The 13,336-nt window shown below is 37.9% G+C and overlaps 1 protein-coding gene across 1 annotated transcript; it reads right to left on the bottom strand.

Annotated features, from left to right (window-relative positions):
- Positions 1-7,039: 7,039 nt before the first annotated feature.
- On the bottom strand, positions 7,040-11,869 carry LOC148908893 (uncharacterized). Its single transcript, XM_089035996.1, has 5 exons — positions 11,673-11,869; positions 9,797-9,886; positions 9,017-9,168; positions 8,237-8,384; positions 7,040-7,362 (listed from the first exon to the last, which is right to left on the bottom strand). Exons 2-5 carry the CDS (start codon positions 9,861-9,863, stop codon positions 7,040-7,042), a joined length of 690 nt encoding a protein of 229 aa, XP_088892122.1. The 5' UTR covers positions 9,864-9,886; positions 11,673-11,869.
- Positions 11,870-13,336: the final 1,467 nt, after the last annotated feature.

The following is a 13,336-nucleotide window of genomic DNA, read 5'->3' as shown; positions in this document are numbered from 1 at the left end:
ACCACAGGGAGCCCAATTTAGATTGGTGAAAATAAAATCGGAAAAACTAAATAATTAATTATTTTTTAAATTCGAGATCAAGATAGTGTCCTCTGTAATGCGAAAGAGCAAAAAAATCAATGAAAAATGCACCATTTTTTTTTTTTCGCGCGCGCCTTTGTTTTCCTATATAATTTCCCTATGGTATCTGTTGTTGATGTTATGTATATACACTCAATTGAAGATTCGTTGTCGGGTTCAGAAACATAGAACATAGAAGCTGAGACCGAAATGGCACATGGGAAGTATGTCAATTAGATGCATGCTGTGACCAGCGACCCGTGGCATCATCCACTGTTTTTAGTTCGTGAAGAGCTATTGGAGTGGCTAGATTTCGCATTTTTCGGATAACGCTTCTCAGCCAATCGTTTTGGGTAATTCCCGTAACCATGGAAACCATTGTATCGCCAAGTGACCTCACTGGAAGAATCCACAAACGTTGTTTGTAGAGGAAGCCATGTTGGATTTTCGCGATCACTTCATAATCACATGTAATCAGCAGCATATTTTGTGGACCTTGAGATATGAGATTGTCGTATTTATCATCAAGAAGAATCCGAAAACAGCCTGGTTTGTCATATATTGGATCGATTAGACTCTGTCTAGATAATCTCAATCGTAGAAACATTTCGTAACCAGAAATCCGAAAAGAAAGGATCCTAGCCAATTTTTTGATAGATTTTGTCATACATATATATATATATATATAGTGTATTTCTTTCTAACCCAAAGCAAAAATTTTATTCGAAAATGAGGTTTAGGCCTTCATTTGCTTATTTCCCATGTATTTTCTATAAAAAAAGCCTGACAAAGCAAGATTCTAATACAAATGCAACAAAACATCTTTGTACAATTGAAAATACTGCTTCAAACAGGCATTTTATCATACTACATCAGTTTTTAACTGTTTAAAAAAGGTTTTGAGTGTTAACCCAAAACGAAAATTGGGATCAAAACTCATACGAAAGTCTAGTTTTTGGTCCTTTTTGCACCAAAGCATAACTCCGACCATCACCTTACTCGGGTCACAATACCCTCAATGAAATGAGTCACCAACTGTCATTTGTTATCTCTTAAAATTCATTGATACTCAAAAAGCTTCACGAGCTTAGCATGGGTTTACCTTTGATTAATACGTGTTTGGTATTCTAAACCGACTGCATGGATGGCGCAAATGAATAAATTATAATATAATTATGTCATTTCCCATGTGCCATTTCGGTCTCAGCTTCTATGTTCTATGCTTCTGAACCCGACAACGATTCGTCAATTGAGTGTATACTCTGACAAGGGAGGAAACTTCAGTCGCAATATTTGAACAAACAACTCACTTTAAACCACGATTTTATCGTCTTTTAAACCTCGAACTCCACAAAAAAACTTGATCAAACTGATCCCTACGATGGGGGATTCATTTATTTAAAACTCTTTTGGTTCTTCCTACATGATTTCTATGACCGAAATTTTCGTGCAGAAAATTTTTCGCTTGCAGAATATTTTCTACCATGTTATGTCAAGGTTCTTACCTGCGTAGGACTCGGGCGAGAACGAATTTCGACCCACAGGACTAGTTTTGTTCTTGAAAATCCCTTCCACAAAGTCCTCTATGGTCGACATTTTTTTGCTTTTTTGGTTGTTTTTACTTCGAAAAATGAAAGCTAACTATAATTCAACACGATATCAGGTTTAGCGAAAATTACGATGGATTTTCTTTCATTTAACTTGAAATTTTGGAGATTTCCAGACTTTTTCAGGACAAAACTGTATCATCATGAAAGCTGGTAAGCAGAAATCGATGCTAATTTTTTATTCTTTTCGTTTTAGAAGTCCTTAATGTAAGTGAAAATATTCTAATGAATGAATTCATATCAGTTTATTCAGAAAAATAAATTTAATATTAACAAAATAATTTCAAGATTCAAAAATCCTAAAATGTAAACATTACGTGCAGTTATAATAAAAATTGAATAAATAGAGGATATTACGTGTATTTTTGAATAGCAAGAGATGCTATTTATAGAATCATTGATGCTATTTTAAACTCGTTACCATGCCCGCGCGATAATCATGCTTCCCTTTAATGCCTCGTTTTTGAACACGAAAAGCGCAATATTTCGCTACGTCCACGACAAAAACACAGGCTTTGTTTACTGCAAGACTGGAAGCCGTCTACCCTCAAGAAATCAACCAATCAGGTTCTTTGCTCAAAATATCTCAAGCTAAAAATAGCATCAAACTGTGCACATGATGGTTACAAGGTTATATAGGTAGGATTCCTTCTCTTAGTTCATATTCTCTTTTGTGAATAGCAATTAATCGCAATGGTGTTATCTTCACACGTGCAAAATAGCATGTTATTTTCACGTGTGAAGATATCAATTTTTCGAAATAGAGAAAAATAGATATTTCATTGGTAATTATATAATAAAGTCAATTGTGCGGACAAACCCTGTACAAGTGATAAAAATGAAATAAAAAAATAAAAAAGTAATATGATATTAAAACCTGCACACACTCTTAGATGACAAGTCAACTAAATCAATCCACATGCTTGCCCAGATTTTGAAACTGTTAGGCTTCAAAACTTGGTATCCTGGATTGCCTTTGCTTCCATTACCTCTCTTCCTAGCTCTCCATATTCTAAGTCGTATTAATCAGTAGTTTAATATATGTATATAACGATATATTAGACGTATCAGGCCCCGTCGACACATATTCAGATATTTTTGAGAAAGGATTTGAGAACGATTTCAAACGGATTTCAAACGAAAAATTCTCTCCCACACGTAACGTTTTCGAATCGTTTTCGCGCGTCTACACGTATACGTTTTCAAACAGTTGCGTTTTCAAGGCTACAATCCACAAAGACATTTTTCTGTAATATTCGGAATATACGTGTGGACGGGACCTGGCATTTGCTCCGTGGAAATATTTAGGAATATGAATGAGGATTGATAACAAACTAAGTTAACTGAGTTTACGCAGATCAGATGAAAACCAATTTGAATACGTCTAGAAATTTAAAAAAAGTTGGTTTGGGACGTCAAGTTAAAGAAAACTAAAGAACATGACACACCGTTCTATAGACGTTTTGCACCATCACGTGCCCATGCCCATAATAAAGGTTGAGCTGCCTGTGGTCAGATGGCAGAACAATAAAATCCCTTTGTTCTTGGAAAATGAATTATTTCTGCTATCTAACATGGCTACCGTCACGTGATGGTGCAAAACCCCAATCACATTTGCAGTGCAACTGGACATTTTGCACGCACGCGCAAGCAACGTAAGAATGTCTTGTGTGTCAAACATCGTGTGTGTGTAGTGTGGTTAATTTTTAAGCATGGTTCTATGGCATTACCACAACGTGTTCTAGTGGTTTACGACCACCATTTGATGCGTTTCCAGCTCGTGGATTATAAAGTGCTTGGAAGTTTTTGTCATTATGATAAGAGGGCGGGCTTGCGTTCGGTATCAACTTCGGCTCTCTGCGAGGACTGCTTGACATTAGGGGTCCATTCTCCTTAAGCCCTTTTGCCTTCTGTATCCTCTCGTGGTTATGTGGTATCTTTTCGTATTGGTAAGATGATCCTGGTCTTGGGTTGGATGCTCTATTGAAAGCCTTTCCATTTGAATGCAGATACTGAAGCTAAAGAACAATGAATATGTAGTGGATAAGTAAGAAAGGATAAGTGGGAAAATGATGGATGGATGGATGGATGGATGGATGGATGGATGGATGGATGGATGGATGGATGGATGGATGGATGGATGGATGGATGGATGGATGGAAAGAAAGAAAGAAATAGAGAAACAATGAAAGAAAGAAGGAAAGAAAGAAAGAAAGAAATAGAGAAACAATGAAAGAAAGAAAGAAAGAAAGAAAAATGAAGGAAAAAAGGAAAAAATAAAAACATTTTAAAGTATTTAACCAACCCCTCCCAGCCCGTTGTCATAGCAACCGCCGGCATTCGTTTCCTAATACGGAGATAAATTGCAGGACAGCCTACCACTGATTTCATTGTTACCTCATGATGACCGGCTCGTGATGGCGAAGGTGAATCATAGCCAAGGTTATCAGCTGACGTAATTCTCCTATGACATCATCATGCAACAAGAACAAATCATAATCTACTATAACAGTTTTGTACTATTAAACCAGAAAAATATGATACAAACAATCAGTTCCAATCAATCTACCCCCTTCACCCTCACCACTATACTTATGCACTACACATCACCATCACCACTATACTTATGCACTACACATCACCTTCACCACTGTACTTATGCACTACATGTACACATCACCTTCACCACTATACTTATGCACTACACATCACCTTCACCACTATACTTATGCACTACACATCACCTTCACCACTGTACTTATGCACTACATGTACACATCACCTTCACCACTATACTTATGCACTACACATCACCTTCACCACTATACTTATGCACTACACATCACCTTCACCACTATACTTATGCACTACACATCACCTTCACCACTATACTTATGCACTACCCATCACCTTCACCACTATACTTATGCACTACACATCACCTTCACCATTATACTTATGCACTACACATCACCTTCACCACTATACTTATGCACTACACATCACCTTCACCATTATAATTATGCACTACACATCACCTTCACCACTATACTTATGCACTACACATCACCTTCACCACTATACTTATGCACTTATACACATCACCTTCACCACTATACTTATGCACTACCCATCACCTTCACCACTATATTTATGCACTACACATCACCTTCACCATTATACTTATGCACTACCCATCACATTCACCACTATACTTATGCACTACACATCACCTTCACCATTATACTTATGCACTACACATCACCTTCACCACTATACTTATGCACTACACATCACCTTCACCACTATACTTATGCACTACACATCACCTTCACCACTATACTTTTGCACTGGCATTAACGATAATGAGATAACAAAAACTTAACTCGTACTAAACATAGGAATACTTCTGGCTATAGATTACCTGGTTTCGTCGTTTTTTCCTGAAATTCAAATTTATTAGGCAGTTAGTTATTTGATCTATTCATGCTTATATCAATCAACCAGTCTCTCAGTCCGTCAGTCCGCCAGTCAGTCAGTCAGTCAGTCACGCAGTCCGTCGGTCAGGAAGAGAAAAACGTTTGCGCATGTGCGTACGGAAAGAAATGTTCATTTACTTCGACTTTACAGAAAAAATTGTTTTAATTTTTTAATCCATGTGCAAGAGAAGTTTGAAAGTCGACTGTCGCATATTTTTACGACTGCAACGAGACATCTTTGACTTCTTGCATGCGCAGACGTTCGATTTCTGTCGTGTTCATTCGTAGTTAGTATTAACGATAAGATACCAACCTTTCTTTTTCCTTGTACAGTAAACGCAAGCAAGAACGATGACAATGATGATAAGTAATATCACACCACATGCACCAGGAAAAATGATGGTGAGCAAAAAATTACCTGAAATTTAAAACCTAGTAAGTACATTTAAAGCGTAATATTTAATTAATGCACAGGCTGATCTTACCGATAGATCCACTCGCTGCAGCTGATTCTTTCTTGACTCCTGTAGAAGTCTTGGTGGTTACCGTTTTTGTGGTTTGTGTTGTTATTGTTGGTGGTGCTGCAGTAGCAGTTTGTGATGTCGGTGGTGCTGTCGTTGGTGCTGTCGGTGGTGCTGTCGGTGGTGTTGTCGGTGGTGCTGTCGGTGGTGCTGTCGGTGGTGCTGTCGGTGGTGCTGTCGGTGGTCTTGTCGTGGGTGTTGTCGGTGGTGCTGTCGGTGGTGGTGTCGGTGGTGGTGTCGTTGGTGGTGTCGGGGGTGGTGTCGGGGGTGTTGTCCGGGGTGTTGTCGGTGGTGGTGTTGGTGGTTGTGTTGTTGTTGCTGCTGTTGTCGGTGGCGTTATCGGTAGTGTTATTGGTAGTGTTATTGGTGGTGTTATTGGTAGTGTTATCGGTGGTGTTATTGGTGGTGTTGTTGGTGGTGTTGTCGGTGGTGTTGTCGGTGGTGTTATTGGTAGTGTTATTGGTAGTGTTATCGGTGGTGTTGTCGGTGGTGTTATCGGTAGTGTTATTGGTAGTGTTGTTGGTGGTGTTATCGGTAGTGTTATTGGTAGTGTTGTGGGTGGTGTTATCGGTAGTGTTATTGGTAGTGTTGTCGGTGGTGTTATCGGTGGTGTTATTGGTAGTGTTATTGGTAGTGTTGTCGGTGGTGTTATCGGTGGTGTTATTGGTAGTGTTGTCGGTGGTGTTATCGGTGGTGTTATTGGTAGTGTTATTGGTAGTGTTGTCGGTGGGGTTATCGGTGGTGTTATTGGTAGTGTTGTCGGTGGTGTTATCGGTGGTGTTATTGGTAGTGTTATTGGTAGTGTTGTCGGTGGTGTTATCGGTGGTGTTATTGGTAGTGTTGTCGGTGGTGGTATCGGTAGTGTTACTGGTAGTGTTGTCGGTGGTGTTATCGGTGGTGTTATAGGTGGTGTTATTGGTAGTGTTGTCGGTGGTGTTATCGGTAGTGTTATTGGTAGTGTTGTCGGTGGTGTTATCCGGTGGTGTTATCGGTGGGGTTAGTGGTAAGTGTTTATTGGGTAGTGTTGGTCGGTGGTGTTATCGGTGGTTGTTATTGGTAGTGTTGTCCGGGTGGTGTGATCGGTGGTGTTTATTGGTAGTGTATATTGGTAGTGTTGTCGGTGGTGTTTACGGTGGTGTTTATTGGTAGTGTTGTCGGTGGTGTTATCGTGGTGTTATTGGTAGTGTTATTGGTAGTGTTTGTCGGTGGTGTTATCGGTGGTGTGATTGTAGTGGTTGTCGGTGGTGGTATCGGTAGTGTTACTGGTAGTGTTGTCCGGTGGTGTTATCGGTGGTGTTTATCGGTGGTGTTATTGGTAGTGTGTGTGGCGGTGGTGTTATCGGTAGTGTTATGGTAGTGTTTGTCGGTGGTGTTATCGGTAATGGTAGTGGTGGTGGTTATTGGTAGTGTTGTCCGGTGGTGTTATCGGTGGTGTTATTGGTAGTGTTGTCGGTGGTGTTATCGGTAGTGTTATTGGTAGTGTTGTCAGTGGTGTTATCGGTGGTGTTATTGGTAGTGTTATTGGTAGTGTTGTCGGTGGTGTTATTGGTAGTGTTATTGGTAGTGTTATTGGTAGTGTTGTCGGTGGTGTTATCGGTGGTGTTATTGGTGGTGTTATTGGTAGTGTTATCGGTGGTGGTGTTGGTGGTGTTGTCGTTGTCATTGGTGGTGTAGTTGTGGTTGTGCTGGAGAGACCTAAATAAAAAAAAAGTAGTTGAAATGATTCTCTTTAATATTCGTATGATACCGCTGTGTTCCTTAAGTACAGGCTTATTTACTCAGGGTTAGCCTCTAATCAGTGTCTAAATATTCACAAATACCAACGGAAAAGTAAAGAATGCACAACTTCAACAAATAATACAAACAATTGGGATCTTCACTGGAACACTTAAAATAGTATAAAAATTACCGAGGCTAACTTTACCCTGAGCGAGAAACGCGAGTTGCTGCATATCGTAAAACAAAAATAGGGCCATAAAATGTCTTTTCTCTCTCTCTCTCTCTCTCTCTCTCTCTCTCTCTCTTGCTTGAAACGAAGCGTCCAATAAGCTAGAAAGTAGTACATGTTTTTCTGGTCATAGTCGCCACGTTTATTGACAAGGCTATTTCATTGTTAGTAATGTAGTGCGCGCATGCGTTCGATCCTCGGACTCGCGGTATATGAGTAGAATTCGTCATTGTTTCTACGGGTTCTCCGGTTTTTCTCCCCTCGCAAAAATCAACCTTAATTCGATTTGAGCTGTGCTCCGTGCTGAGACATGTGTCGTATGTCGGCTGCCAGCGACTCAACAACTTTCAGCTGCGTCCGCAATAAACCTTTTCGATTTGGGCGTAATATTTTCCCATCTCAGACATCGTTTCATTCTTTTGAAAATACGATTCTCTGTTTGAGTCGTACCCATATTCATGTGTCTTCTCATGAACAAACGTTTAACAAAGAAATGATACTCTAGGGAATGACAGGTGGGCTGAAATGAGAAAAAACTTCCGCCCAAGTCTAAAAGGTCTATTTTCAGCTATTCAGCTGCAAGAAAGGATCGCTACCCCATTTAAAATATATATAGCATACCTGTTATAATAATGTTTATGATTTTTGATATAACAGTGTTTCCATTTGAGTCCGCTATTCCATTGGTTGCGCGACACTCATAAGGTCCGCCAGACCCTTGGACAGCGGTAAAAGTGTATTTAGCCCCTCCAAGACCAGGTGAGATTGGCTGGTAAAATAAGAAAGAACAAGATATGCTGAATGATCTTCAAATTAACAAGTTTTCCTCTCTGTTCGAGGGATTTCCTTCTGTTTTCTGTTTTCTGTTTTCCGCTCTTCACAAAACCGAACAAGCTATATTCAAATTCGATCTGTGCATCTCCTAACGTAGACGAATCAGCCCAGACTGCATGGTTGTTTCAGGGTTCAATCTGTGAGTTAGCCATACCCTGACTTAGATAAGCCCAGACTGGTTGTTTCAGGGTACAATCTGAGAGTTAGCCATGCCCTGACTTAGATAAGCCCAGACTGGTTGTTTCAGGTTACAATCTGTGCCTTAGCCGTGCCCTGGCTTAAATCAGCCCAGAGGTTGTTTCAGGGTTAATTGGATCTGTGCCTTAGCCATGCCCTAACTTAGATCTACTCAGAGGTTGTTTCAGGGTACAATCTGGGAGTTAGCCTTGCCCTGACTTAAATCAGCCCAGAGGTTGTTTCAGGGTTCGATCTATGCCTTAACCGTGCCCTCACTTTTCAGCGTGCGATAAAAACGAAAAATGACTTTACGTTCGAGTGTTGCAATGGATGAAACCCTTTTTTGCTTTTGAACATGTTTTATCAATAGGGGCTGTAAATTAAGGATACCGGAAAAGTAGTTGGTTCTTGCCCTTCTATAAATACTCCATTTCTGTACAGTTTGACTACTGGTCTTGGATCTCCCTCAGCGACGCAGTCGATTGTAACACTGCTTCCTAATGCTGCTTCTTTTTGTGGATCAAGCCTTATTTCTGGTGCTTCTAAAGCAAAACAAAAACACGCACAATTTAAACTTACTATTTTTACCTTAGATTATTCATCAAGCATTATTTCTGGTGCTTCTATAATAAAGGAATACAATGGAAGTTCTTTGTTGCCCTTTGCAAATTATAAAACTCTCTAAAGCTCGATAGCTGTAATGGGAAGAGCGAATGGTATATTTCGTAGTATCAAATAAAAAAGCTTTTCCCTACTTCATCAATATTAAGTAATTCGTCGTTTAGGAAACGTCGAAAGTATGAAAGCATGCAAAAGGTGAAGAGAGCATACCGTCTCTTACCTTAATTATCATCAAGGAAGCCATTAAAATTGTGGCATGGCGAGCGTATCGTTTATTTGAAGATCAATGGCGGATCCAGGGGGAGGGGGGGGGGGGAGCAAAGGAAGGCTGAAGCCCCCCCCCCCCCCACCCTTCAGCAGAAAAAAACGATGCTTTTTTATATTGTTTTCCGTTGTGTTGACGGAAGAAACTCAATTAGCCCCCCCCCCCCCCCCCCCCCTGCCTAAAATTTTGGTGGATCCACCCTTGAAGATACAGCTGTAAATCAACACTTTAAGTTTCCCACGATTATGAAAAAGTTTAACGCTTTATAAATAACGACTTCTTACTTAATGAATGGACTAAAACCACTGCACTCAGCACGAAGACCAGCCGAGCGTATTCCGATGGCAACATCTTCACCGCAAGAATATTTGATCCTGTGTGAACACACAAAAGTAAAATGTATTAAAAACATCCGTATCAGTATAGTAAACAAGCCTGGAATATTCAGTATATCCCGTTTGATACCGAATCTAGCTGCCAGTTACTGGTCATAGTTTTTTAAAATATCGATGTGAAGACATACTCAAATAGCTTGATTCGGATTAATCCACCAACAATATCAAGAGTTGATAGCAATTAATCATAAATTATTTCAACCATGTCTTGGCATTTAGTCACAGAGTATTGGAAATTCAACAAAAATATGATAAAAAATACTAAAATAAAAATATATGAAAATATCCAATAACTTGAAGAAGAACAAGAGCAAGAAGAATTAGAACTCTTAGTACAGTGCACATAGAGATAACTCTGTCTAAATTTTACCCTCTTAAAATGACCATGAAATAAAGAACAAGAAAACCAAGAATAACAACAAGATTACAGAAGACTTAAAAGGAGAAGGAGGAAGAACAAGAAGACAAAGACGAAGACGAAGACGAAGACGAAGACGAAGACGAAGACGAAGACGAAGAAGAAGACGAAGAAGAAGAAGAAGAAGAAGAAGAAAAAGGAAAGAGGCAAGACTACAACCTCGTCTCATTTTAGTGTTTCGTATAGAAACAAAATGTTTTTATGAAACCTCATACCACAGTTTGGTAAAACATTGCGACGACTAGATTGTTGTTATCACTTGTTTTTATCAATTCAAGGAAAGAACTTCCACAAGTCTAGAGAAAAAAACAGGAACCAAAAACAAACGCTTGAGTGAGTTTTTGATTACATCGTAATAAAACATCGAGAAATACGTGCAGGTAATGAAAGAAAAAAGTTTTATGATAAAGATTCCGATATCCAAGGAGAAAAGTGAAATTTAAATTACTTTTGAAATTTTGTCATCAAGATTTATTTTTTTCTTTCCATCCAGTAATATAAACGTTGTTTTCAAAATATTCCCAAATTCTTTTGTGTTTTGTTCTCTTGCTCGAGTGAAATTCTGGTATATTCAGCCATTAAAAAACGTTGATGTCATACAGAACTATATACCTAGTGTTTGGCAAGCACGTAGGTAATCCCTTTGGTTCCTATAATAAACATATATATAATAGAAACATATGATAGAAAAATAGAGGATTTTGGACAGTTTAGTGCCGTTAAGCTTCGTACTTTTTATGGGTTTGTTTTGTGCAATTTATTTGGTTTAGATTTAGTTAATGTGCAATTCCGCCAAAGCAGAGAGGCGTGAAATTCTTTGCGTTTAAGACTGAACAGCATTTTTAGTTGTTATCGAGTTGAATCTTATACTATGTCATTTGAAAACAGCAAAAATATCAGCTAAGGCCAAGCAATTTAGTTTGATTAATCTTCATAGTTTGATTAATTTTGATAGATGAGGCGGTAAGCCTTAAGTTAAGTTTACTTTTTCGGATGGTTCGAAGGCTTCGTTTTTCTCATGATCTTTTTCTTTCTTCTTTTCCTTTCTTTTCCTTTCTTTTCTTTTCCTTTCTTTTCTTTTCTTTTCTTTTCTTTTCTTTTCTTTTCTTTTCTTTTCTTTTCTTTTCTTTTCTTTTCTTTTCTTTTCTTTTCTTTTCTTTTCTTTCTTTTTTTTTCTTTTTTTGTTCGTTCCCTTTGAGATGTTCTTTATAATGATTATATATAATTTTCATTTTTAACAATAAACGTATCAAACTTTTTATGTATTACATGAGATTTTAGTCGTATATTCAATCAATAATCGTTATTCTAGAATTATGTATATATGTACGAAAAAGATATTCCTACCTTTCTGAATTAGTTCGAACAGTCGTATGCTTTCCCCCAAATTACAACTGAAATTTTTCTTTTAGTTAGACGTTCTTGTTTTCCTTATTCGTCTTCAGTTTTAACGACGGCAATTTAGAACTAATTCGAAGTTAATTCGTGCGATTCTTGCAATAATTGTTCTATTCCGTTCTGGATCATATCCAATCCTTACTCGGTGCAATATATCTAAGCCCCACGTACATGTATGATCCCAAATAACGTCATACCTTTTTGTAATATATACAGTATGAGTGGACGTGTTGTATCCGATATACGAACTCGAGGCGTAGCCGGGAGTTTGTATATCGGATACAACACGGACACGAATACTGTAGATTACTTATCAAACGTCTAGGTTAGTTCCTTTGTGTTTCGCTAAAATTTTCAAGATAAAAGTGAATCTGTATAAAAATACATACAAATATCCAATAACTTGAAGAAGAACAAGAGCAAGAAGAATTAGAACTCTTAGTACAGTACACACAGAGATAACTCTGTCTAAATTTTAACCTCTTAAATAAAGAACAAGAAAACCAAGAATAACAACAAGATTACAGAAGACTTAAGGAAGAAAAAGGAGAAGAAGGAAGAAGAAGAAGAAGAAGAAGAAGAAGAAGAAGAAGAAGAAGAAGTTGAAAAAGGAGGAGGAGGAAAAAGGCGAGACTACGGGCCTCGTCTCATTTTAGCGTTTCGTATAGAAACAAAAAACTTTTTTATGAAACCTCATACCACAGTTTAGTAAACCCGATCGCGACGACTAGATTTATGTGGCTATGAAGCCGTTGAACTAACCAGTCGAGTTTACAAAACTTTTGAAATGGCCTTCTTTTTATCACTTCAAGGAAAGAACCTTCACAAGTCTAGAGAAAAAAACAGGAACCAAAAACAAAGGCTCGAGTGAGTTTTTGATTACATCGTAATAAAACATCGAGAAATACGTGCAGGTAATGAAAGAAAAAAGTTTTATGATAAAGATTCCGATATCCAGCAAGAAAAGTGAAATTTAAATTACTTTTGAAATTTTGTCATCAAGATTTATTTTTTTCTTTCCATCCAGTAATATAAACGTTGTTTTCAAAATATTCCCAAATTCTTTTGTGTTTTGTTCTCTTGCTCGAGTGAAATTCTGGTATATTCAGCCATTAAAAAACGTTGATGTCATACAGAACTATGTACCTAGTGTTTGGCAAGCACGTAGGTAATCCCTTTGGTTCCTATAATAAACATATATAAAATAGAAACATATGATTTTGGACAGTTTAGTGCCGTTAAGCTTCGTACTTTTTATGGGTTTGTTTTGTGCAATTTATTTGGTTTTAGTTAATGTGAAATTCCACCAAAGCAGAAAGGCGTGAAATTCTTTGCGTTTAAGACTGAACAGCATTTTTAGTTGTTATCGAGTTGAATCTTATACTATGTCATTTGAAAACAGCTAAAATATCAGCTAAGGCCAAGCAATTTAGTTTGATTAATCTTCATAGTTTGATTAATTTTGATAGATGAGGCGGTAAGCCTTAAGTTAAGCTTACTTTTTCGGATGGTTCGAAGGCTTCGTTTTTCTTATGATTTTTTTTTCCTTCTTCTTTTCTTTTCTTTTCTTTTCTTTTTTTTTCTTTTTTTTTCTTTTTTTTTTGTTGTTTTGT

This window comes from Actinia tenebrosa, unplaced genomic scaffold (genome assembly GCF_029948245.1).
Source record: "Actinia tenebrosa isolate PJP-AT-01 unplaced genomic scaffold, QUT_ActTen_1.0 PGA_scaffold3__52_contigs__length_22856419, whole genome shotgun sequence".
Taxonomy (NCBI): Eukaryota; Metazoa; Cnidaria; class Anthozoa; order Actiniaria; family Actiniidae; genus Actinia; species Actinia tenebrosa.
The sequence above is the reverse complement of the archived record's forward strand: the minus strand, read 5'-3'. Positions and strand labels throughout refer to the sequence as shown.

Bases quoted from the DNA above. Each gene is read 5' to 3' on its own strand.
- LOC148908893 (XM_089035996.1), bottom strand. From the start codon at position 9,863: ATGTTGCCATCGGAATACGCTCGGCTGGTCTTCGTGCTGAGTGCAGTG. The intron at 8,385-9,016 runs GTATCCTTAATT...TTATTTTACCAG, and splicing joins AAGAACCAACTACTTTTCCG to CCAATCTCACCTGGTCTTGG. The intron at 7,363-8,236 runs GTATGCTATATA...TTTTTTATTTAG, and splicing joins CATAAACATTATTATAACAG to GTCTCTCCAGCACAACCACA.